Source organism: Staurois parvus, unplaced genomic scaffold (genome assembly GCF_062004578.1).
Source record: "Staurois parvus isolate SC_StPar_1 unplaced genomic scaffold, SC_StPar_1.0 ptg001133l, whole genome shotgun sequence".
Classification (NCBI taxonomy): Eukaryota; Metazoa; Chordata; class Amphibia; order Anura; family Ranidae; genus Staurois; species Staurois parvus.
In genome coordinates, this window is record NW_028318929.1 from 2680183 (window position 1) to 2707819 (window position 27637).

The 27637-nt window shown below is 40.5% G+C and overlaps 2 protein-coding genes across 2 annotated transcripts in view; both read left to right on the forward strand.

The window, feature by feature from the left end:
• Positions 1-13604, forward strand: part of LOC149439348 (uncharacterized) — a 30386-nt gene extending 16782 nt beyond the window's left edge. The window contains exon 3 of the mRNA XM_089659160.1: positions 12911-13604. Within this exon, the coding sequence (XP_089515286.1) occupies positions 12911-13023 (113 nt within the window). The 3' untranslated portion in view covers positions 13024-13604. The remainder of the gene's footprint in view (positions 1-12910) is intronic.
• Positions 13605-21512: 7908 nt separating this feature from the next.
• LOC149439349 (uncharacterized) overlaps positions 21513-27637 on the forward strand; it is a 70433-nt gene continuing 64308 nt past the window's right edge. Inside the window, exon 1 of the mRNA XM_089659161.1 lies at positions 21513-21689. Coding sequence (XP_089515287.1) covers positions 21543-21689 — 147 coding nt within the window. The 5' untranslated portion in view covers positions 21513-21542. The remainder of the gene's footprint in view (positions 21690-27637) is intronic.

Genomic DNA, 27637 nt, shown 5'->3' on the forward strand with positions numbered 1-27637 from the left:
GAAAAACTCTATGTGTGACAGAAAACTAACACTGCACATCGCCCTGAACACACCATCCCCACCGTGAAACATGGTGGTGGCAGCATCATGTTGTGGGAATGCTTTTCTTCAGCAGGGACAGGGAAGCTGGTTAGAGTTGATGGGAAGATGGATGGAGCCAAATACAGGGAAATCTTAGAAGAAAACCTGTTAGAGTCTGTAAAAGACTTGAGACTGGGGCAGAGATTCACCTTCCAGCAGAACAACAACCCTAAACATACAGCTAGAGCTATAATGGAATGGTTTAGATCGAAGTATATTCATGTGTTAGAATGGCCCAGTCACAGTCCAGACCTAAATCTAATTGAGAATCTGTGGCAAGACTTGAAAATTGCTGTTCACAGACGCTCTCCATCCAATTTGACAGAGCTTGAGATATTCTGCAAAGAAGATTCACTTTGTAGATGTGCAAAGCTGGTAAAGACTAGTGTTGGGCTCTATGCTCAAGTCAAACCTAAGTGTGTTCGCTGAACACACGAGTGCCAGTGCCTTGTGATTGGTCAAAGCAATCCACCTGACCGCAGGTCAGGTGCATTGCTTTAGCCAATCACAGCACAGGATGGCAGTATTTAAGAACTGTAATCACTTATACCCACCCTCGGATACTACCAATAAGTGGCAAAACTGTGTTAAACAATACAAAAAATATAAAAAAGTTGGTTGAGCTGCTGCTTTTATAAAGGTACTGACCTCTAGAAAAAATGTTAAAGCAGTGAAGCGCTGCCATATATACCGTACGTGCAAAATACCTCAAAATATACATATTATGAATTCATGGAATGTGATTCCTTTACAATTACACCATTAATATAAAAAAATGAATAAACAAATAATTCATATATTATAGCCTCTTGATGTGCAAACGTGCAGTGATTCTTCAAAGTGCAAACGTGCGATAATTCTTCATAAAGTAAATCGAGTCCTTAGTGCCCCCCTCCGGTGGTCCCACTTACTCACCAGCTCCCGTGGACTCTTATAAAATCAAGAGTCTAACACACTTGTCTAAGTATAGGTTCATCTGGGATTTGTAGTCCTCCTGTTGGTCTGGTCCTCTTGCTAGTCCTCCGTGGTTAGTTTTCCATTCATGAGAATGAGCTCCTATACATGTGCCATAAGAGGATAGTTGTTAGCCGTTTTCCAAACATGTCCTTAAATCCCACCAACAGTTACATAGTTAGTCTGGCTGAAAAAAGACAAAACTCCATCCAGTTCAACCATTTAAAAAAAAAAAAAGTTATAATCCTATACCCACAGTTGATCCAGAGGAAGGCAAAAAACCCAGCAAAGCATGACCCAATTTGCTCCTTTCTGATCCCCCGAGAGGCAATCGGATATTCCCTGGATCAACTCTACCTATAAATGTTAGTATCCAGTTATATTCTGTGTATCTAAGAAACAATCCAGGACTTTTTTTAAAGAAATCCACTGAGCTGGCCAGAACCAACTCTTGAGGGAGTCTTTTCCCCTTTTTTACAGCTCTTACTGTGGAGAAACCTTTCTGTGTTTGGAGATTAAATTTCTTTTCCTCCAGACATAAAGAGTGCCCCCTTGTCCTCTGTGATGACCTCGGGGTAAATAACTCTACACCGAGTTCACTATATGAACCACTGATTTATTTACATATGGAGCTCATATCCCCCCTTATGTATTATACATGGAGATCATATCCCCCCTTATGTATTATACATGGAGATCATATCCCCCCTTATGTATTATACATGGAGATCATATCCCCCCTTATGTATTATACATGGAGATCATATCCCCCCCTTATGTATTATACATGGAGATCTTATCCCCCCTTATGTATTCTACATGGAGATCATATCCCCCTTATGTATTCTACATGGAGATCATATCCCCCCTTATGTATTATACATGGAGATCATATCCCCCCTTATGTATTATACATGGAGATCATATCCCCCTTATGTATTCTACATGGAGATCATATCCCCCCCTTATGTATTATACATGGAGATCATATCCCCCCTTATGTATTATACATGGAGATCATATCCCCCCTTATGTATTATACATGGAGATCATATCCCCCCTTATGTATTACACATGGAGATCATATCCCCCTTATGTATTATACATGGAGATCATATCCCCCCTTATGTATTATACATGTTGATCATATCCCCCCTTATGTATTATACATGGAGATCATATCCCCCTTATGTATTATACATGGAGATCATATCCCCCTTATGTATTATACATGGAGATCATATCCCCCCTTATGTATTATACATGGAGATCATATCCCCCTTATGTATTCTACATGGAGATCATATCCCCCCTTATGTATTATACATGGAGATCATATCCCCCCTTATGTATTATACATGGAGATCATATCCCCCTTATGTATTCTACATGGAGATCATATCCCCCCCCTTATGTATTATACATGGAGATCATATCCCCCCTTATGTATTATACATGGAGATCATATCCCCCTTATGTATTATACATGGAGGTCATATCCCCCCTTATGTATTATACATGGAGATCATATCCCCCCTTATGTATTATAAATGTTGATCATATCCCCCCTTATGTATTATACATGGAGATCATATCCCCCTTATGTATTATACATGGAGATCATATCCCCCTTATGTATTATACATGGAGATCATATCCCCCCTTATGTATTATACATGGAGATCATATCCCCCTTATGTATTATACATGGAGATCATATCCCCCCTTATTATACATGTTGATCATATCCCCCCTTATGTATTATACATGGAGATCATATCCCCCTTATGTATTATACATGGTGATCATATCTCCCCTTATGTATTATACATAGAGATCATATCCCCCCCTTATGTATTATACATGGAGATCATATCCCCCCTTATGTATTATACATGGAGATCATATCCCCCCTTATGTATTATACATGGTGATCATATCCCCCCCTTATGTATTATACATGGAGATCATATCCCCCCTTATGTATTATACATGTTGATCATATCCCCCTTATGTATTATACATGGAGATCATATCCCCCCTTATGTATTATACATGGAGATCATATCCCCCCTTATGTATTATACATAGTGATCATATCCCCCCCTTATGTATTATACATGGCGATCATATCCCCCTTTAGTCTCCTCTTCTCAAGAGTTGATGATTTCTGATTAGTCACATGTGTAAGTACATTTCTTGAATCTCTGTTACTGCAATAGAATGTCCGCAGGTTTAGATTGCATCTTTGCATGCTTCACACTTTAAATCTCATTCCTGTCAATCAAACAGATTCCGATAAGCCCCCCCCCCCCCCCGCCTGCAGACCCCCACAACCACAGCCCAGGGTTGTGCGGAAGAGGCCCTTGCCCCCATCAACATGGGGACAAGGTGCTTTGGGGGGACGCACCCCCACATGTTGAGAGCATGTGGCCTGGTATGGTCCCCCTCCTTTCCTTACTTGCCGTGCTCCATGCTCGGATAAAGGTCTGGTATGGATTTTGTTTCTTAATTTTGGCATGGGGGTTCCCCTCAAAATTCATACCAGACTCAGAGGGCTTGGTATGAATGGGATGAGGGACCCTACACCGTTTAAAAAAAAAAACTATTTTATTGTTGGGCATTGCCGGCAATTCTTTTTACATTCATCTGTCAGCGGGCAACTTCACTGACAGCTGAAAAAATAGTGAATGTTTCACTACCCAAATACCACATGACTTAATAATATGCTGTAAGTCATTTATTTTAGTAAGTGAGCAGCATCTTACTGCATGCTCAGATGCGGTAAGATACCACTCAGTAAATTGTTCGTGTTCAAAGTTTGTGCACCCCACACTTTTCACAGATTTGTAAAAACATTTTGAAAACCATTTATCATTTTCCTTCCACTTCACAATTATGTTCCACTTTGTGTTGGTCTATCACATAAAATCCCAATAAAATACATTTACGTTTTTGGCTGTAACATGACGACATGTGGAAATTTTCAAGGGTATGAATACTTTTCCAAGGCGTTTTAACACCCTAGTTGTCCTCACCCATCAACCTAACATTTATATCTCACTTTATTGTTGCATGTTGATCATGAAAAAGAAGGTGAAGTCTGACCACAATAGAGAAAGGAAATAGCACATATATTGTTCATATACCATTGAAAGTGGTTATAAGTGCTGGTTCACATATATGCGGATTGGATGCAGTTTGAACCGCTTTCAATCTGCATGATATGTGAAAAAACATTGCTTCCTATGGTGCCTGTTCACATACAGTATGTCCGGTGTACTGGCAGTGAGGATTCAGTACAATGTCTGAGCAGTGCCTTCAGGTTTAAGTGAGGATTACAGGCTATTGACTTCTATGGGAACTGTTTCTAAACTGCATATGTGTGAACAGGATAAGATCCTGAGCTAATACTGTCCTGAACCTGATATAAACCTGACATGAACTGTTGAACAACTATTGTATCAATTAGCTGTGAAGCATGAGCTTCAATCCGCACCACACATGTGTAGCACTACCCCCTTAGGAGTTGCTAGAAGATTTAGGTCCCCCTATAGCCCTGCAAAGCCAGGCATCACAAATCTTCACAAAGGTTTGCATCCAGAGTCAGATTTCAGTCCTTGAGCTTTAGTTTTGTTGTTTTATTTAGGGGATTTAAACTGAGATAGGGTTAGGGGTGTACAGGATGCCCAAGGGTACCAACAACTGAGGACTACCTCCTGGAACTACACTGTTAAAAAAAATTAAAGGAACAATTTTTAATCAGAGTATAATATCAAGTCAATAAACTCCTGGGATATTGGTCTGGTCAGTTAAGTAGCAGAGGGGGGTGGTAATCAGGTTCAGATGCTTTGGTGTTAATGAAATTAACAACAGGTGCACTAGATGGGCAACAATGAGATGACCCCCAAAACAGGAATGGTTTTACAGGTGGAGGCCATTGACATTTTTTTCCCTACTCTACTTTTCTGACTGTTATTCACTAGTTTTGCATTTGGCTAGGGTCATTGTCACTACTGGTAGCATGAGGCGATACCTGGACCTACGGAGGTTGCACAGGCAGTCCAACTCCTTCAGGATGGCACGTCAATATTGCAATTGCCAGAAGGTTTGCGGTGTCTCCCAACACAGTCTCAAGAGCATGGAGGAGATTCCAGGAGACAGGTAGTTACTCTAGGAGAGCTGGACAGGGCCGTAGAAGGTCCTTAACCGGACAGCAGGACCAGTATCTGCTCCTTTGTGCAAGGAAGAACAGGATGAGCACTGCCAGAGCCATACAAAATGACCTCCAGCAGGCCACTGGTGTGAATTTCTCTGACCAAACAATCAGAAACAGACTTCATGAGGGTGGCCTGAGGGCCTGACATCCTCTAGTGGGCCCTGTGCTCACTGCCAGGCATCATAGAGCTAAATTGGCATTTGCCATTAAACACCAGAATCGGCAGGTCCACCATTGCACCCTGTACTTTTCACAGATGAGAGCAAGTTCGCCCTGAGCACATGACAGATGTGAAAGGGTCTGGAGAAGCCATGGGGAATGTTATGCTGCCTGTAACATCGTTCAGCATGATAATTTTAGCGGTGGATCAGTGATGATTTGGGGAAGAATATCCATGGAGGAACACACAGACCTCTACAGGCTAGACAATTGCACCCTGACTGCTATTAGGTATCCAGATTAAATCCTTGGACCCATTGTCAAACCCTACGCTGGTGCAGTGGGTCCTGGGTTCCTTCTGCTCCACGACAATGCCTGTCCCCATGTGGCGAGAGTATGCAGGCAGTTCCTGGAGGAATTGATGCCATTGAATGACCCTCACGCTTGCCTGACCTAAATCCAATAGAACACCTCTGGGATATTATGTTTCGGTCCATCTGACGCCGCTAGGTTGTACCTCAGACTATCCAGGAGCTCAGTGATGCCCTGGTCCAGATCTGGGAAGAAATACCCCAGGACACCATCCGTTGTCTCATTAGAAGCATGCCCCAATGTTGTCAGGCATGCATACAAGCACATGGGGGCCGTACAAACTACTGAGGACCATTTTGAGTTGCTGCAATTAAATTTCAGCAAAATGGACTAGCTTGCTGCATCATTTTTTCACTTTGATTTTCGGGGTGTCTTTGAAGTCAGTCCTCTGTAGGTTGATCATTTTCATTTCCATCAAACGATGGGGCATCCTTACATTCTTGACACATAACCCAGTCCATATAAGCATAGATATCCAGCATAATATTTTATCCCATTGAGATCTGATGTAATTTCAAAGTGTTCCTCTCATTTTTTTGAGCAGTGTATTTACAAGCCTTCTCTGCAGAGCAGAGCAGGCCCTGACACTTTTAAGGGTGTCCAGCCCTTTGTCAACCTCCTCCTCAAGAGTGCAGCCAGCCACTGCTCAGCTCCACCCACTGCCTCTAGAGCCTTCCTCTAAAAGCCCTAGAGCAGGGGGAAATTCCAGAGGGCTGGCCTACAGAGCCTCTCAGCTTCTGACCAAGATTTGACCTTCTGGCTATTACACTCAGGCTGCTACTCAACTTTCCTTACTGTCAATCAAGATTCTAGCTTATCCTAGCTAAACTAGGAGGGTGCTACACATGTGTGAATCAGCTCTAAACCTCAGACATGAACTATGAACAGTATATTCCTCTATAGTGTGTGCTTGTCTTAATCCAGAGCACATTTCTATCTGTTGCCCTGTTATAATCATGGGTTACTTTTGAAAAGTTTTACTGAAACCAAGAGAAAAAAATGACAAGGGAGGAAGCTCCAGCACACAGCCTGTGATTGACAGTTTTATGTGAAGGAGGTGTGTCACTTCCCTCCAATCAACTCTCAGAGCTCTCCTCACTGAGCTTTGCAGAGTGAAATTTCTGCTCTTGGCCTCCTTTTTTCATTCAGCACTTTTATGGCTGTAGAGTAAAGAAGACAGCAGATAGACAGATACAACCTATGTATGAGGATTTGTCTCATCTCTGTTTCTTCTGAGGCCAGTCACTTCACTGGGTATATGGAAGGGTTTACAACCACTTTAACTTTTAATGTCATTCATATTCTAAACCTATATAACACTTACTGATGAGCTTACCCAACAGTCAAATATTAGGTGTCTCCATTTCACCATACCTCCCCATAGGAAAGGAAGTAATAGGAATAATCGTAAACTGAGATGCCTGGTGATGAAAATGTTATGGTTTGGGGCTGCTTTGCTGCTTCAGAACCCTGGAAGGTCACAGGCATTGGGATTGATTTACTAAGGTCTCATTTACACTTGCTTTGAGTTTAACACAGACTAAAGCGCCTACCACATCAACATGCTTTTGTATATGTTTTTTATGTTTCTGATGCTTTTCTGAAGCTTTATTGAAGCTTGGCAAATGCCCTGTGTTTGTTAATTTTCTCTTTGTTTTAAAGGGGCCTAGTAGCACCCCAGCTTAGTAGTACCCCCACTCATCAGATCCCCAGCTCATTAGTAACCCTGTTCAGCAGATCTCCAACTTATTAGTATCCTTGTTTAGCAGATTCCTTGCTCAATAGTACCCCCAGCTTTGCTAATCCTCCACTCAGTAGTAACCAGAAAAATTAATAATAGCGCCTATGGTCAAAATTATATAACTTACTAATAGTGTACCAGCTGCAAAAAATCACCATATATAAAGTGTACCAATAAATAAATAATTTGCGCTAGTAAATGTGTATAAAAAGAAATCATCAAATCATAAGTCCAGAAAAAAATATATATATGCCAATACCACAAAAAAAATTAAAAAAACTTTTAAGTGCAAAAAACTTTTGTGCAAAAAAAGTGTCTAAATATGAAAAATTTTCACCAAAAAACCTTGATAATATAATGGCAGATCATCCATAAATATATCTTCAGAAACGGAAACTCTGCAACACATCGATCCTCATCGATCGAAATAACAGGATGAAAAACTTTGTAGTTAATCGAAAATCCACTTCTCCAATAGATAAAGGACCACCTTCAAACGTATCCATGGGGGGAAATGCCAAGCACTCGAGAGAAACAGAAAGACTTCATGGTGCAATATTATAAAAACTAATTCCTTTATTAGGTACTCATTGCACTTACTCAAGAGGTGTCCCAGCCGACACCAGCATCAACAGCATAACAGCAATCACATAAACGAGCCTGGCTACTCAGCACATGCGCAGTAGCTGGCAGCCAAAAACGTAATGACGTCACATCAATCAAGCTCCTCCCTACGCGTTTCGTCATCGACGTCCTCACGGAGCTCCGGGAGGACGTCGTTGACGAAACGCGTAGGGCGGAGCTTGATTGATGTGACGTCATTACGTTTTTGGCTGCCAGCTACTGCGCATGTGCTGAGTAGCCAGGCTCGTTTATGTGATTGCTGTTATGCTGTTGATGCTGGTGTCGGCTGGGACACCTCTTGAGTAAGTGCAATGAGTACCTAATAAAGGAATTGGTTTTTATAATATTGCACCATGAAGTCTTTCTGTTTCTCTCGAGTGCTTGGCATTTCCCCCCATGGATACGTTTGAAGGTGGTCCTTTATCTATTGGAGAAGTGGATTTTCGATTAACTACAAAGTTTTTCATCCTGTTATTTCGATCGATGAGGATCGATGTGTTGCAGAGTTTCCGTTTCTGAAGATATATTTATGGATGATCTGCCATTATATTATCAAGGTTTTTTGGTGAAAATTTTTCATATTTAGACACTTTTTTTGCACAAAAGTTTTTTGCACTTAAAAGTTTTTTTAATTTTTTTTGTGGTATTGGCATATATATATTTTTTTCTGGACTTATGATTTGATGATTTCTTTTTATACACATTTACTAGCGCAAATTATTTATTTACTCAGTAGTAACCCCCAGATCTGCTGATCCTCTGCTTTTGCTATTTAATATATACAGCTTACGAGTCCTTAGATGTAGTAGTTGCATTATTTTTTCAAGCTTTTTTTTTACCTTTATTTTCACTTGGTAATCCTGCAGATAACACACATCCTGTCCCAGGGTGACTGCGTTCATTCAATGTACCCTATCCATGGTTGTTACCCATGCTGGACTTCAAACATGCCTTCCTATTTTCATCTCCATTACTGGAGTACCTGTAGGAAAATCATGCATGCACAAGAAGAACCTGCAACCTCCATGCAGATAGTGGCCTAGACTTGAACGGAGGACCCTAATGCTGCATCCTTTCCTTAGTCTCCTCAAAAAAACAACAGAGTGAATATTTATCCCTCTATCACGAATATTTTTTAGAAGAGTCAAGGCCATTCTTTTAGATGCAAGGTTTTTATAACGGACCATGGTATTTTTGGGGCCTTCCTCTGCCAAACCAGATTTTACCAGGAAGCGGCAGTGCAAGCAAAAGTGTAAACAAATGGAAACTCAATGCACAAAAATCAGGCAGGCAGAGGGCAGTCACTGGCTGGGCAAGGTTTTAGGATGTGACAACATCAAGTATTACCACGTCAGTCTGTAGTCCTAATGGTGGAGTGCTCTGCAAAGGTAACATTGACACTACAGCACTGTTAGCAAGGTAGCAAATGATGTTGCCCTTTTAGAGACACAATAGAAATGGTATACTGAACATCTTTTTCCCCTAAATAGGTATTAAAATAGATGGAAATTGTGTAAAATATCACTGTAGTGCAAGGAGCATACTGATAGGAGTAGAGAGCAGAGTGACAGGGAGATGAGCTAATCAGTCTGATGTTTCTCTTTTCACTGTCCAATCACAGGTCAGAGGCAGGGAGGAAAGAGAGAACTATGCAGCACATGGGGCCTCTGGAGGATCTGTTCACAGGCTGACAAGATAAATGATTTTAGAAGGACAAGTTAGAGTGTAAGAAAGATGAATTAATCAGTCTGCCACTTTTACTGTCCATTCGCAGGCTGGGGGAAAGACCCGCAATTGTTACATAACCACAGTAGAGATCAGTTAGGTCTCCCCCACTGCCAGAAAGGGCTGTGCTGTGGGACAGAGCTGTGTAACTCAAAGAACTGGATGGACAGAAGCACACATTCTTTGAGAGTAAAAATGTCTCCCTTTTATGTATTTCAGTTGTGTATTTGGCAGCTTGCCTGGATTCAAGTGGTCATTTTTTTTAGAGGGGGGGTGGTATTCAGAAAATACACTTAAAACTATAATTTCTGGTTGAGATAAAAGCTACATAGTTACATAGTTAGTCTGGCTGAAAAAAAGACAAAAGTCCATCCAGTTCAACGATAAATAAAAAGTTATAAACCTATACCCACAGTTGATCCAGAGGAAGGCAAAAAGAACTCAAAGCATGATCCAATTTGCTCCTGCAGGGAAAAAAATTCCTCCCTGATCCCCCGAGAGGCAATTGGATATTCCCTGGATCAACTTTACCTATAAATGTTAGTATCCAGTTATATTCTGTGTATCCAAGAAAGAATCCAGGACTTTTTTGAAGCAATCCACTGAGCTGGCCAGAACCAACTCTTGAGGGAGTCTATTCCACATTTTCACAGCTCTCACTGTGAAGAAACCTTTCTGTGTTTGGAGATTAAATTTCTTTTCTTCCAGACTTCATGATGACCTCAGGGTGAATAGCTCTACACCGAGTTCACTATATGTACCACTAATGTTCATATAGGAGATTAAGAGGGGATTTGGTGATCATATCCCCCCTTAATCTCCTCTTCTCAAGAGAGAATAAATTCAGTTCCTCTAATCTTTCCTCATAGCTGAGCTCCTCCATGCCTCTTATCAGTTTGGTTGCCCTTCTCTGTACTTTCTCCAGTTCCCCAATGTTCTTTTTGTGAATTGGTGCCCAAAACTGAACTGCATATTCCAGATGAGGTCTTACTAATGATTTGTACCGGGGGAAATGATATCTCTCTCTCTGGAGTCTATACCTCTTTTAATACAAGAGAGGATTTTGCTCACTTTAGAAACCGCAGCTTGGCATTGCATGCCATTATTAAGCTTGTGATCTACCAGAACCCCCAGATCCTTCTCCACCATTGAATCCCCCAGTTGTACCCCCCCCCAGTATGTATGATGCATGCATATTCTTAGCCCCCAAGTGCAGAACCTTACATTTATCAACATTAAACTTGTGTCAACATTAAGCTTGTAAGTTGGAGACATCCTGTAAGGACATTATTCCACGGCACAGCTTGGTGTCATCTGCAAAGACTGAAAAATGGTATTTTTAATCCCAGACCCTATATCGTTTATAAATATAATAAAAAGTAAGGGTCCCAACAATGAACCTTGGGGTACACCACTGATGACCCCAGACCATTCAGAGTATGAATCATTAACCACTACTCTCTGAATACTATCTTTTAGCCAGTTTTCTATCCATTTACATACAGATTTTTCCAAGCCTGTAGACTTTACCTTACACATTAGCCGTGTGTGGGGAACTGTGTCAAATGCTTTTGCAAAATCCAAGTATACCACATCCACCGCCACCCCTCTGTCCAAGTATACCACGTCCACCGCCACCCCTCTGTCCAAGTATAACACGTCCACGGCCACCCCTCTGTCCAAGTTACCACGTCCACCGCCACCCCTCTGTCCAAGTATACCACGTCCACCGCCACCCCTCTGTCCAAGGTCTTGCTCACCCCCTCATAAAAAGAAATCAGATTTGTTTGTCAACTTCTGTCTTTCATGAATCCATGCTGTCTGTTGCTTAAAATATTTTCTTCCAGCAAGAACTCATCTATGTGGTATTTTATTAAACTCCCCAGTATCTTCCCAATTATAGAAGTTAAACTAACAGGTCTATAATTACTTGGTAAAGATTTTGACCCCTTTTTAAATATTGGCACCACATTGGCCTTACGCCAATCCAGTGGCACTATGCCAGTCATTAAAGAGTCCCTAAAAATGAGAAACAATGGCTTTGCAAATGAGAGAGCTCAATTCTTTAAGGACCCGTGGGTGAATAACATCCGGTCCAGGTGCTTTATTCACCTTTATTCTGTCTAAATATTTCTGGATCATATCAATTGTGAGCCAATGTGGGTCATCTGGAGCTGTGTCAATGCCATGCCCATTATGGGCAAGAGCTCCCCCATGCTCCTTTGTATTTAGTACATTTGCCTTTTCTTTGTCCCCAGTCACCCACTCTAGATTATTCTGTAAAGGGCCTACATGTTTGGACCTGACCTTTTTACTATTAATATATTTAAAACATTTTTGGACAGGTTGGACCTGCTTTCTTTTGCAATCTGTCGTTCATTTTCAACTTTTGCGGCCTTTATTTCCTTTTTGCATATTCTGTTATATATTTTTTAATGATTAAACGATGATAGCATTGCTTAATTTTTATATTTAATAAAAGCTCTTTTATTATTATCTATAGCTTTTTTAACTTTGTCCATAAGCCACATAGGTTTGATTTTTAGCCTTTTAAATTTGTTTCCCATGGGAATATATTTTGCACTGTGTTCACATACAGTCTTTTTGAAGAACTCCCATTTCTGTGTTGTGTTCATCGATGCCAACATTCCCTCCTAGTCTAAGTCTTGAAGAGCAGCTCTCAGTGTTGGAAAATTAGCTCTCTTAAAGTTGAGCATTTTTATTTCACTATATGAACCACTGATGTATTTATAAATGTTGATTATATCCCCCCTTAATCTCCTCTTCTCAAAAGAGAATACACTCAGTTCCTCTAATCTTTCCTCATAGCTGAGCTCCTCCATGCCCCTTATGAGTTTGGTTGCCCTTCTCTGTACTTTCTCCAGTTCCCCAATGTTCTTTTTGTGAATTGGTGCCCAAAACTGAACTGCATATTCCAGAAAAGCAAACAGCTGAAGGTAGGGGCATCTTCATGGTAACATATGGAGGTCAGAAGCAGATGTCTAGTAACATATTTAACTGTGTTTCTTTTTCAGATACCTGCCATTGTGAAAAGGGGGCACTGTTGCTGGCAGTGGAGATTTTACGTGTGATTGCTCTCATCATCTTGATCATCCTTGTTAGCATAGCTATCTGGAAATCCTGTTAGAATATGTTTCTGTAATGAAACCACAACATATCTATTCTTTGTTGGACTATTGGTGCTGTAAATCACCCACAACTCCTGAGGAATATGATTGGGGAACATAATTTTCCACACCTTTGACCTCCCACCAACTTTTCACTTCTTCAGAGACACCCCCCCTGCCTAATTTAAGCCTTGCCTTCATAACTGAAAGCTCCAGGACTACTGGACATTGGTAATGGCTGAAGAAGTAAAGTAGTAAACATGAAACGTAGAAAACACCAATACGATACTTGGTTTAGAGCAACATGACTGCTATGGGAGGAAACAAATGGACTGCAACAAATCAGGACCTGGATCAGGGCTAACTACACCTTAAGGACAGAGGCCAGTAAGCCATAATGTATATGTCAACTGTTTCCAGATGTTCCACCTTGCCCTTGAAATGTACCCAATGCAGAAAACTAATACTTTTTTGAAGAAATTGCATTTTTTTCGACGTTATATTGAATTTCTGTTATCCAGGATTATGTTATTTGATCTTTATTTTAAATTAATAAATGTATTATGAAAGTGTTTTGGTGCTGTACAGAACACATACATAATCTCTGCCTATCTGTCTTATTTTTTGCTCTCTTTTTCCCCTCCCCTCCTCTCCAACCAAACTAAGGAAATAGGATACACAGATAAGTCAATGAAAGAGGATACCATGTTCAAACCAGGGGTCCCATTTTCTATTAAATAATTGCACAGTATTGTATAGGGTATGTAAATGTTTGTGAAACTGGGATAAAGGAGGTCCTCCAGTGTAAGGCAACGACTCAGTGAATAGAGACAGAGATAGTGTGGAAAAGTCTCATATGAAGGTTGGATATATCAGGGATTGAGTTAAAGAGTAAACAGTTCACCATTGTTAGTTGGATCTGTTTACCCGCTATCTTCAAGGAAAACTCCTCCAGCTTCCACCAAGCAAGATGAACTTTCTCACAAGGCCACAAAATATAGGGGAGTGAACCAGGAGATAGGCTTCCTCTTAAACAAATAGGCAGAACCATTGGGAAGATAGCATGTAACCTTACTAGCGTTAAGTACCAACTAGTAAGAAGCTTCACCATGGTTTCACGGATTGTAAATGACCTAGCGCATATGCAGATGTTTGTAAGACAGTCCTCCTAATCTTCCATATTGAGAGGAATGTCTCAATCTGTCTCCCATTTGGTCATGTAACAAAGTTTATCCTGGGAATCAATTCCTAATAAATACATATAGAGTTCAGAAATAAGACCTTTACCCCTGGTGATTTTGTGACAGATAGGTTCAAACAAAGAAGAATTGCATGTCAGTAAGTAATGTGTTGTCTAAAAATGCTGAAATGGAAGAAATCAAAAGTGCTCAAGTCGAGGGATCTGATATGAGGTTTGGAGAGATGAAAAAGAAACAAACATGGAATTTTCCAGCAGCCGGGAAAAGAAAAAAATCTAATTATTAGCCTTCCACCAGGAAAAGTCCAAATCCCCAGAAAACCCTGGGGGTCGCCAATAAATGACGCTTGTGGAAGTGTAGGAGAAATTTATTTTTGTTTCATACAAATTTAAGCAATTGGGTTATTAAGCTATTCAAAGAAGCAAGGTCCCTCCGCAAGATATTTTTAGATCACAATAGCCCCGGGAGAAGATAAGGTCGAATAGATTCACTTTTTAATTGAACCTACGGGACTTTAGATTTGTAAATATTCCATTGGGCCATTTGTGATAAACGTGAAGATACATAATAGAGCCAAATATTGAACAAACCTAGATTTCCTTCATATGGCGATCGGTATGCAATATTTTTTGCAAAACAAGTACATGACTTAGACCATATAAAACTATTTATGTCTGAATGAAGGGAGTCTAGAAAGGATTTAGTAAGTCTAATCAGAAGGGACCCACACAGGTAAATAAATTTGAGGGGGAACTGATATTTTTATAGCTGTGACCCTGCTCAAAAAAGATACGTGATAAGAGAACCACAACGAGCATACCTCAGAGTTCAGAAATAAGGGGAAGGTAATTTTTAGAGAATAAAGAATGCAAATTAGGGGTTACGATTTCCAGATATGGGATTCCACAGACCATGCAAAAGCAAATGAGGAACGTAAAGCCTTGATCTACGGTTCAAGACGATTGATAGGCATACCTATAGATTTAAAAATATTTATGGATAAACCAGACAATACAGAAAACTCTCCCAGGATTTGTAGCAAATTAAGCATGGATATGGTAGGTTGTGTGAGAAACAGTAATAGGTCATCTGCATACAAACTGAGCCTATATTGGGAATTGGATGTGAGATATCTTGTAATGTCTGGATGTAGAACAATAGCTGTAGACAATGTTTCTGTGGTTAATGCAAATAAAAGTGGGGATAGGGGGCAGCCTTAGTGGTTCCCCTACCCACCTTAAAAAATTCTGAATTGTATCCGGGCAAACAAATCCTCAATTGTAGTTATATAAGGCCTGAAATGCATGAAAACATTTATTTTGAAAGCCGTATCTTGTAAAAAAAATCAACAAATTGCCAAGTGACACTATCAAATGCCTTATGAATATCAAGGCTTAACAGAAGAACATTGAGAGATTTAAGGTTCACTTCTTGTATTATATTAATGGCTAGATGGATGTTATCTGTTATAAAACCAGAATAATATGGGGATATTAAAGAGGGAATCACAGTGGCGAGTCCATAGGCCAACACCCTACTAAATATTTTAAGGTTATTATTTATAACTGACTATAATTTTGCAGTAGGGTATGATCTCCGATGGCTTTGGGGATAAGAGACGTATCGGACAACAGAATCTCCTCTGGGAAATGACCCCCCTGAAGTACCTAACTTTAGAGCTTTACACATTTAGGTATTCCTAAGGTGGCAAATTGTTTTTAATAAAATGTTGAAAATCCATCTGGACCAGGGGCTGAGCCCCCCCCCCCCCCCCAATGTAGTATTTTCTGTGTGTAGTTCTTTAGGAAGCTCAGCATTGAGAACATGTTCAAGAAGATTGCCATCAAATGTTATGCCTGCTTTAGTGTGAATAAAACCCATATTGAGGGAGCAGCTTCCACTGCTTGGATTCAATTCTATGGATCTTCGAGGGACATCAACATTCAGGTTGTATTCCCAATATTAAATTAAATATTAAGGAAGTGCTTCATATACTGTGAATATATTGTACATATATAAGAAATACCAATTCACATTCTGTATCTACATTTGATATCAATTCATATATAATCCATATATCCATGCAATTGATGCCAATGTGCCACTATCAGCAAATAACAGAAGTGCAAAATAATTCAGAGCATATAGTATAGTTGATATACTATATATATATATATATATATATATAAAATCTTCATACACATGTATTAAAAAACATTGCCAATTGTGCCACCACCTATAGGAAAGCAACTTACCCTCTTGTTTTACCCTAATATCAGGAAGGCAAAACAGCGCTTTAGGATAATTCACTCTAGGAGCCTCTCTCCACTCTCAACTGAAACCTGACCAGATCATCAAGTCTCCCAGGTAGCAATCCAGCATACAGTATATAAGCCCAAGGGAATAACACAAACTCACGATAGTGAAAGTACCGCTATGAAAATGTATTAGAAGATAAAACCATGTGCATCCACATATTCCCTGTGTGTATAAGCACTTATACTAACACTCCTATGTATATGAACATCAATAGGCATAAAAACGAGGTCCCTCAATGACTATGGTCATGGTGACATTACTAAGACTTCCTCAGGGGACTACTGTTACACCTGTTGGCGTTCACATACATGGAAGTGTGAGTATAACTGCTTATACACAATGGGAGTGTGTGAGTGCATATGGTTTTTATCTTTTGATATTGTTTTTTAATTTATGTACAGCATATTCACAATATATGAAGCACTTTCTTAACATTTATTTTTGGTTTGGGTTTTTTTTTCTTTTTTCAGAGGGCATAGTTTAATTATTTGTATTATTGTTTATTCCCCATATATATACTGTATATTCAGGTGAAACTTGAAAAATTAGAATATCGTGCAAAAGTTCATTTATTTAAGTAATGAAACTTAAAAGGTGAAACTAATATATGAGATAGACTCATTACATGGAAAGCAAGATAGTTCAAGCTGTGATTTGTCATAATTGTGATGATTATGGCTTACAGCTCATGAAAACCCCAAATCCACAATCTCAGAAAATTAGAATACTACATGCAATCAATAAAACAAGGATTGTACATAGAACAATATCGGACCTCTGAAAAGTATAAGCATGCATATGTACTCAGTACTTGGTTTGGGCCCCTTTTGCAGCAATTACTGCCTCAATGCGGCATGGCATGGAAGCTATCAGTCTGTGGCACTGCTGAGGTGTTATGGAAGACCAGGATGCTTCAATAGCGGCCTTCAGCTCTTCTGCATTGTTCAGTCTCATGTCTCTCATCTTTCTCTTGGCAATGCCCCATAGATTCTCTATGGGGTTCAGGTCAGGCGAGTTTGCTGGCCAATCAAGCACAGTCATCCCACAGGCATTAAACCAGGTTTTGGTGCTTTTGGCAGTGTGGGCAGGTGCCAAGTCCTACTGGAAAATGAAGTCAGCATCCCCATAAAGCTCGCCTGCGGAAGGAAGCATGAAGTGCTCCAAAATCTCCTGGTAGATGGCTGCGTTGACCCTGGACTTAATGAAGCACAGTGGACCAACACCAGCAGATGACATGGCTCCCCAAATCAACACAGACTGTGGAAACTTCACACTGGACTTCAAGCATATTGCAGTGTGTGCCTCTCCATTCTTTCTCCATACTCGGGGTCCTTGGATTCCAAATGAGATGCAAAAGTTGCTCTCATCAGAAAAGAGGACTTTGGACCACTGAGCAACAGACCAGGTCTGTTTTTCTTTAGCCCAGGTAAGACGCTTCTGACGTTGTTTGTTGTTCAGGAGCAGCTTGACAAGAGGAATATGACATTTGAAGCCCGTGTCCAGGATCCGTCTGTGTGTGGTGGCTCTTGATGCACTGACTCCAGCCTCAGTTCACTCCTTGTGAAAGTCCCCAACACTTTTGAATGGCCTTTTCCTGACAATCCTCTCCAGGCTGCGGTCATCCCTGCTGCTTGTGCACCTTTTTCTTCCACACTTTTCCCTTCCACATAGCTTTCTATTAATGTGCTTTGATACAGCACTTTGGGAACATTCAACTTCTTTTGCAATTACCTTTTGAGGCTTTCCCTCCTTATGGAGGGTGTCAATGATGGTTTTTTGCACAACTGTCAAGTCAGCAGTCTTTCCCATGATTATGATTCCTACTGAACCAGACTGATGCAGGCCATAGACGGGGAGAAAAACGGCCGATTTTTCTTTTAAAAAACGAAAAATCAGTCGCTCAAGCGGCCGACGTTACCAGCAATGGTAAAAAAAATTGGCCGATTTTCATCCCGTCTACAGCCGGCAAAAAGTGTCCCTGCAGAGAGCTCTGCTATTTCTTTCACAGTTCTTTGACAGTTCCTTGACATTTACAGAGGTTGCAACAATGTATCTATTTGTATCCATTTAGGATACAGATGTTTTTATTCGGAAACAAATAGATACAATGTTGCAACCTCTGTAAATGTCAAGGAACTGTCAAAGAACTGTCAAAGAAATAGCAGAGCTCTCTGCAGGGACTCTTTTTGCCGGACTGGAATTCCTCTTATTTTTCATCCTTCTTCTTCTTCTTCATCATCATCATCCTCTTCTTCATCATCATCCTCTTCTTCATCATCATCATCATCATCATCATCATCCTCTTCTTCATCATCATCATCATCCTCTACTTCTTCTTCTTCCTCTTCATCATCATCATCATCATCACCATCCTCTTCTTCTTCATCATCATCATCCTCTTCTTCTTCTTCTTCTTCTTCTTAATCATCATCCTCCTCTTCTTCTTCATCACCATCACCATCATCCTCTTTTTCTTCTGCTTCTTCTTCATTATCTTCTTCTTCTTCTTCATCATCATAATCCTCTTCTTCTTCATCATCATCATCATCATCATCATCATCATCCTCTTTTTCTTCTTCATCATCATCATCATCCTCTTCTTCTTCATCATCCTCCTTCTCTTCTTCTTCTTCTTCATCATCCTTCTTCTTCTTCATCATCATCATCCTCTTCTTCATCATCATCATCATCCTCCTCTTCTTCTTCATCATCATCATCCTCTTCTTCGTCATCATCATCCTCTTCTTCTTCATCATCATCATCCTCTTCTTCATCACCATCCTATTCTTCTTCATTATCATCATCATCATCCTCCTCTTCTTCTTCTTCATTATCATCACCGTCATCATCCTCTTCTTCTTCTTCTTCTTCTTCTTCTTCTTCTTCATTATCATCATCCTCTTCTTCTTCTTCATCATCCTCTTCTTCTTCTTCATTATCATCATCATCATCCTCTTCTTCTTCTTCTTCTTCATTATCATCATCCTCTTCTTCTTCTTCATCATCATCATCATCCTCTTCTTCATTACCATCATCCTCTTCTTCTTCATCATCCGCTTCTTCTTCTTCTTCTTCTTCATCCTCTTCTTCTTCTTCATCATCCTCTTCTTCATCATCATCATCCTCTTCTTCTTCTTCATTATCATCATCTTCTTCTTCTTCTTCATCATCATCCTCTTCTTCTTCATTATCATCATCCTCCTCTTCTTCTTCTTCTTCTTCATCATCCTCTTCTTCTTCATCATCACCCTCTTCTTCTTCTTCATCATCCTCTTCTTCTTCATTATCATCATCCTCTTCTTCTTCTTCCTCTTCTTCATTATCATCATCATCCTCTTCTTCTTCTTCATTATCATCATCCTCCTCTTCTTCTTCATCATCACCATCATCATCCTCTTCTTCTTTTCATCATCATCATCCTCTTCTTCTTCTCTTTTTCTTCATCATCATCCTCTTCTTCTTCATCCTTCTTCTTCATCATCATCATCATCCTCTTCTTCATCATCCTTCTTCTTCTTCATCCTCATCATCCTCTTCTTCATCATCATCACCATCCTCTTCTTCTTCTTCATCATCATCCTCTTCTTCTTCATCTTCCTCTTCTTCATCATCCTCTTCTCCTTCTTCTTCTTCTTCATCATCCTCTTTTTCTTTTTCATCCTCTTCTTCTTCATCCTCTTCTTCTTCCTCTTCTTCATCCTCTTCTTCTTTTCTTCTTTTTGTCTTCCTCTTGCAGGTCACTGCTCATGCGCAGATTTTTTATCGGTAAAAAATCGACCGATTTGCCCATCATTGCCGCGAAAATCGGCCGATCGGCAAAATCGGCCGATTTTTTTCCAACTTTACTGATAAAAAAAATCTGCCAAAATACCGAAAAACGGCCGAACAAATAGCCCACTAACGATCCGAAAATCGGCCGATTTTATTTTCGGCCGAAAATTCGGCCGATTTTCGACCCATCTATGGCCTGCATGAGAGACCATTTAGACCAGATTGTGGATTTGGGGTTTTCATGAGCTGTAAGCCATAATCATCACAATTATGACAAATCACGGCTTGAACTATCTTGCTTTGCATGTAATGAGTCTATCTCATATATTAGTTTCACCTTTTAAGTTGCATTACTGAAATAAATGAACTTTTGCACAATATTCTAATTTTTTGAGTTTCACCTGTATATGGATTTAATGATGTGTAATGTGAATGTTGGACATTGGTACCATTATCTTAGAGATTTATTTTTGCTGGGCTCTGGGGGTTTCCCCGGAAGATGACATTATACACCAGTGGTCTCCAAACTGCGGCCCAGGGGCCGGATGCGGCCTTAGCTTGCCTTTTTCTGCCCTTGCATCTTCCCACTTATATGAGACTGTTCTGCCAACTGACATCAACAATGGGGCACCATTTATTCCACTGGCCCCAACAATGGGGCACAATTCCTCCCAATGATATCAGTGATGGGGCACTATTACTCCCCCTAATACCAAACATATTGATGTTTACTCTCACTGATGCCACAGAATATTCATATCCCACTGGTCTCAGTCCGGCTTCCCCAAAAGTCTGAAGGACAATAAACTGGTCCTTTGTTTAGAAAGTTTGGAGACCCCTGCTATACACCATCTGATTAAGCACACCGGTTTCACCCCAAACCCTATGTGAGTTTTTGGCAGGTGAAAGTGTTCAGTGTTTTCTGTGCCCACGATCCTGTGAGATGAAACATTTCTGGATCCAATTGGCAAACCAGATGCTTTCTACTTGCTCAATATTTCCTGTTGTACAAGAAAATACACCCTTTTTGGGAATATATTATCCACTTTAGAAAATATTTCAGAAATACTAGTGGAGCAAGTTGTTTATTCTTGTCCTGGACAGCTTTTCCAGTAATTGATCTGTACACTTTGAAAGCTTTCGCCCTTCAGACCGCTGACCTGTGAGCACTATAGGCGAAGCAGTGGATGTTGAGTAGGCAGTGGTTTCACAATATTGTGCTGTAGAACTGTAGATGATTTTATTGTAGCATGTGGTCACATTTTCACTGTAACACAGACATGGGTACTGTCACACTCTCTCACTTGTTGTCAGTGATTTCTCTTCTGCATATCACCTATGGAAACCCCATGGACTGCAGTGCTAAAATAACGGAGATCCCTAATGACTTTCTCCAGGTGAGCATGTTAGATTATTGTTGCAAATTTTAAAATGTACTTGCTGACGCGTCACGTGTTCTCAAGTGGCTGTACCAGGATGATGCCTGCAGCTGTAGCATTATTTTCAGCCAAAGGTTGGCTTTCTTGTAATATTATTATTATTATTATATAGGATTTATATAGCACTAACAGTTTGCTCAGCGCTTTACAATATAATGGGAGACAATACAGCAACAATACAGTTCAATACAAGAGGGATAGGAGGGCCCTGATCTTGGGAGCTTACAATCTAGGAGTAATAGTATTCATAGCAGCTAACTATTACGGCTATTACAAGCAGCAGAAAGGGACATCCCTTCTGACTTCCACCGCTGTAACAGGATATCCCGTCCCACCGGAAGTCCCAATCGACCAGCCGGTACTGCCGCCGGCTATTCACAAGGCTGAACAAAGATCGGATTGGCTTTGTTCAGCTCTATTAAATAGTAAACCGGAAGCAATGACCTAACATCACTTCTAGTCTACTCGGAAATATGGCGCTATTTTTAAAAAATAAAAGCATTCAATCACACCGATCTTGATGTGATTGAATGCTTTTACTGCAGAGGAGGGATTTTGGGTCTTATTGACCCCAGATCCCTCTATAAAGAGTTCCTGTCACAGGACTATTGCTGAAACAAGGGATGACAGTGTAAAAAAAGTTAAAGTGTCCCCATCCCCCCTGTGCTTGAATGCAAAGGCAAACGCATGCATCGGACCTGCACACACATAAACATCGGTTGGCCCACACATGTGAAATATCACCATGCACGTCAGATCATGGACAGTAATTCTAGCTCCAGACCCCATCTGTAAATCTAAAGTGGTAACCTGTAAAGGCTTTTAAAAGATATGAAAAATGTACGTCGTTTGTTGCCGTTGCAGGGGCGTGCACAATTTTAAAGCCTGACATGTTTGGTATCTATTTACTTGGCGTAACACCATCTTTTATATTGTAGAAAAAAATGTTGTTACGTATTGTGTTTTTTTGCATTAAAATTTAACATTTTTATTTTTCCTCAAAAACATTGCATTTAAAGAGCAGCTGCATAAATACCCTGTGACATAAAAAAATGCAAACCCCACCAATTTATTCTCTGGGGCCTCTGCTTTAAAAACATATATAATGTTTGGGAATTCTAAGTACATTTCTTACAAAAAACTGATTATTACATGTGAACAAGAGTACTGGTCCTTAAAGAGAATTTAGAGCTTTATTTAAAAAAAAAAAAATTAAAATACCAAACATGTCATACTTACCTGCTCTGTGAAATTGTTTTGCATTAAGCAGCTTCGATCCTCTTCTTTTATGGTCTCCCGCTGGTGCTCCAGGCCCCTTCTCCTTGGCAGGTGCCCCCATGAAAAGCTGCTTTCCATAGGGGCAGCTGTGTGGGCTCGCTACCAAGCTGTCCAGTCTGCGTCTATTGACAAAGAGTGGGACGATCAACCCCGTCCCCCACTCCCTCGGCACAGCAGTTGATTAACCTCCCTGGCGGTATGATTATTTCCGATTTTTGGTGCTGAAAGCGGTACCATTATTTTGCATGGAAATTTGGCGTTTTATATTGTAGGCCTGTAATTCTTAGGAATATCTCACTGAAATCTGTCCGAACAAGATCCTAGTAAACATCCCGGGTAGGATAAAACTTGAAACACGAAATCATAAATTATAATTTAATAAATAATCATAAAAAATAATAATATAATTGTTCTGTTAGTAGATCCTGCTCAGATGCTCACACACTGTAGTTAGTAGCAGACATTTTATTAGGTGCTCATAGCTGCCATTAAACATGTGTCTGCATTAGAACTACAACCAAAGAGAGGCAATAACACAGTTGTACCAGTATCTAAGTAGTGAGACCCCTAGAGGCCATACACAGCATATAACATATTGCTACATCCTTTCTCTTTTAAATAAAAGAACAATGAAATATAACAAACACAAAATGGTGAAGTAGAACATAGCTATAAGTTAAATATAATCCTTAAGGTGAGCCGGCTTTCTGATTGTTCTGCCAGCTCGCGTAACATATGAGGTTTCTTCACAGAAATCTTGGTGTTCTTCTGATTCTGGCAGTCTATTTTCTGGGACTGTCTCTCTCTGCTTAGAGACCTCCCTATGCTCCTCAGCAGTCCCTGTTTCTTTGTTGCTGGTATTCATAGTCTCATCGCTTTGAGTGTCCATATACTGTTCCCAGGGCCCTGTATCATCTCCTTCTTGTGTTTTTCTCAGATGTCTCCGATTTCTCCTCCATCTTCTTCCTTCCTCTGTTATAATTTCATAGGACCGTGGTCCCAATTTCTGTACAACCTTCGCTTTTTTCCAGTGTTTGTCATATTTGCCTATTGGCTGAATCCGTACATTTTCATTGCTCTGGAGAACAGGCAGATCTTTTGCAGATTTATTATAATAGAAAGCTTGCCTATCTTGTTTCTTCGTTAGTTTGGCTTTAACATTGCCCACAAGCTTTGGCTTTAGTAGTTGACCTGCAGTTGGTAAGAGAGTCCTTGTACGTCTACTCATAAGCCGCTGTGCTGGACTGGTGTCTAGGCCTTGTGTGGGTGTGTTTCTGTGGTGCAGTATAGACAGGTATATCTCTGTACCTGCCTGTTTTGCCTTTTGCATGAGTCTTTTGGCTGTTTTTACTGCTGACTCGGCTTTACCATTACTCTGTGGATATCCAGGAGATGATGTCTAGTGCTCAAATTCCCACCTCTCCCTGAATTTTTTGAATTCTTCCGATGTAAATTGAGCGGCGTTGTCAGAGAACACAATATCCGGAATGCCATATCTGGCAAAATGGGCCTTGAGTTTTTTAATTACTGTTTTGGCCCTTGTGTCCTGTAAGTAGTCTATCTCCCAGAAGTTGGAAAAATAGTCCACAGTTACCAGATATTCCTTGTCGTTCCACGTGAACAGATCTGTTCCTACTTTTGACCATGGTCTGTTTGGAATTGTATGTGGTTGCAATGTCTCTTTCGGTTGCTTATCATTGCACGATGCACATATTCCACACTGTGCTATAAAGTTTTTTATGTGGTCATTCATTCCAGGCCAATAAACATATTCTCGTGCACGACGTAGACATCCTTCTACACCTAAGTGAGTCGAGTGCAATCTTTCTATAATGTCTCTTCTAAGGGATGTTGGTATGACAGCCCTTTCTCCTTTAAAGATGATTCCATGCTGCACAGAGAGTTCATCTCTTATATGAAAAAATGGAGAAACCTCCATTGGAGCATGCTGCTTGTGTTTTGGCCATCCCTTCAAGATGACAGTCTTTAGGATCTGTAGAGTTTTATCTTCCGCTGTGCAGGTCTGTATTTGTTTCAGTCTGTCTTTTGAGACAGACAGATATTCACACATATTGATGCTTTCAATGTCTTTTTCTTCTTCATTTGTGATGGGTAAGTAAGCTCTGCTTAGGGCATCTGCAATCAGTAAATCCTTTCCCGGACAGTAACAAATGTTAAAATCATATTTCTGAAGCCTTAACAGCATACGCTGCAGTCTTTTTGGGGCATTCAGTAGTGGCTTCTTTGTAATACTTTCTAAAGGCTTGTGATCTGAATGCACCACCACTTGTCGACCGTAGGTGTACTGGTGAAATTTCTCTAACCCAAATACTACCGCTAGTAGTTCCTTCTCGATTTGAGCATATCCTTGCTCTGTTAGAGTAAACGCTCTGCTCGCATATGTGATTGGCTGTTTATCCTGCATTAATGTGGCTCCAAGGCCGGTTTCTGAGGCATCACATTGTACTATCACTGCTTGATCTGGATCAAAATATGCTGCGTCTGCAATAGCATTTTTCACTGACTGAAAAGCAGTTTCATGGCTTTCTGTCCATTCCCAGAGTACGTCTTTGTGAGTTAGCTGTCTCAGTGGCTCACACATGTCTGATAAATGCTTGCAAAATTTGGAAAGATAATTCACCATGCCCAGGAATCGTTGTACTCCACGTATATCTGTAGGTGTCGGCATGTCCTGTATTGCCCTCACCTTCTCTGGATCGACTTTAACACCATTTGAGGTAAGAAGATGTCCAATATATGGTACTTCTGTCATTTTTAGTTTGAATTTTTCCAGGTTCAGTTTGATTTTTTTTCTACATCTGTCTAAGAATTGTATCATCTTTTTATCGTGATCCTTTGTTGCGGATTCTAGATCATCACCTTCCCCAACTATTAGTATATTGTCTGCTATTATTTTTACTCCAGACAGTCCTTCCAAAGCTTGCATCAATTTTTGTTGGAACACTTCTGGAGCCGGGCTTACTCCCATTGGCATTCTAAGCCACTTATAGCGTCCAAATGGGGAAGAAAATGCTGTTAATAAACTTGATTCTTTATCCAGTTCCACGTGCCAGAACCCATTTTTCACATCACATACCGAAAATATTTTAGCCTTTGATAGATCTGGTAGAATATCTTCTATTGTTGGCATTGGATAGTGATTTCTTTTAAGGGCCTTGTTCAGTGGCTTAGGATCAATGCATATTCTTAACTTGCCTGATGGTTTTTTCACTATCACCAAACTGCTTATCCAGTCTGTGCTTTCCTGTACTGGTGCTATCATACCTCTGCTGTGCAAATCCTGCAGTTCCTCTTTAAGCGGTTGCATTAAGGCTACAGGTACTCTTCTTGTAGGCAGTCTGGTAGGCTGTATTGTATGATCAATTTCTAGTTTGTATTTACCTTCCAGGCACCCATCACCTTCAAATAAATCAGCATACTCTGTTTTTATGTGGTGAAAATCCAAAATGTATTCTGCCTTTTGTTTAGGATTTTGAGTATTCTCAGAAACTTCCAGAGCCATGATGTTATGGGACTGCACCTTTATTAAGTCCATAGCCTGAACTGCTTTAACTCCCAGCAAAGGAATGTGATCGTCCTCCTGCAACACAGTAAACTCCACTCTGTAGCTCTTTCTGTTACGTGGATTTCTTAATTTTAGCTTGTATGTTCCCATGGTTTTCAGAACACTTTTGTTGTACATGACCAGTACCTTATCAGTGGGCTCAATGGGAACCTGTTTGTTAAGCAGAGTAAATGGAATGACATTGCAGCTTGCTCCACAATCCAGCTGAAATCTTATGGGCTGTTCATTCACCATAAATATGGCAAAGAGCTGCTTTGCATCATTGGCTACTGGCTGTTTGACTACATTGACGTTCTCTGTTGCAGACTGCAGCTGCAGCCATGTGATGCCCTCTGTGCTGTCCTCGTCTGTGTCCTGGGTCACTGTGTGGACTTGTCTGTACTGTTTGCTGGTTTTGAATCTGCACACAGCTGAAAAGTGGTTCATCTTGCCACAAGTCCTGCAGGACTCCCCATACGCTGGACATTTCTCTTTGTCTCTTTCATGTCTTTTGCCACAGTATTTACACTGGACTGAGCTCACAGGGAGCCTGGACCTTGCTCTGCCTTTCACAGATACTGCATGTACTGAGGCATCACTGGTGCCCTCCATCATCTTCAGCCTGTCTTTAGTCAGCTCAGCAGCCCTGCAGATTTGTATACATTTCTCCAAAGCCAGCTCTTCCTCCCTCAGTAATCTTTCTCTGAGGTGAGAGTCTCTGATGCCACACACTATCCTGTCTCGGATAAGGGAGTCCCTGATGTCCCCAAATCCACAGGTTGCAGCCAGTCTCCTCAGCTCTGTCACATATCTGTCCACACTGTCCCCAATCTCCTGATTCCTTGAGAAGAACTTGTATCTCTCCACTGTCTCATTCTTTTTGGGGTCACAGTGCTTATCAAATGCTTGCAGTATGTCTGTCAGTGCCATGCTGTCTGTGAGCCGGGTCTCGGCTAGTTCTCTGCCTTTTTCCCCAATCAAGTAATAAAACAGCTTTACTTCCCTCTGCTCATCTCTGGGTGCCACTGTCAGGTCCACATACAGAGTAAACTCTTCCTTCCAG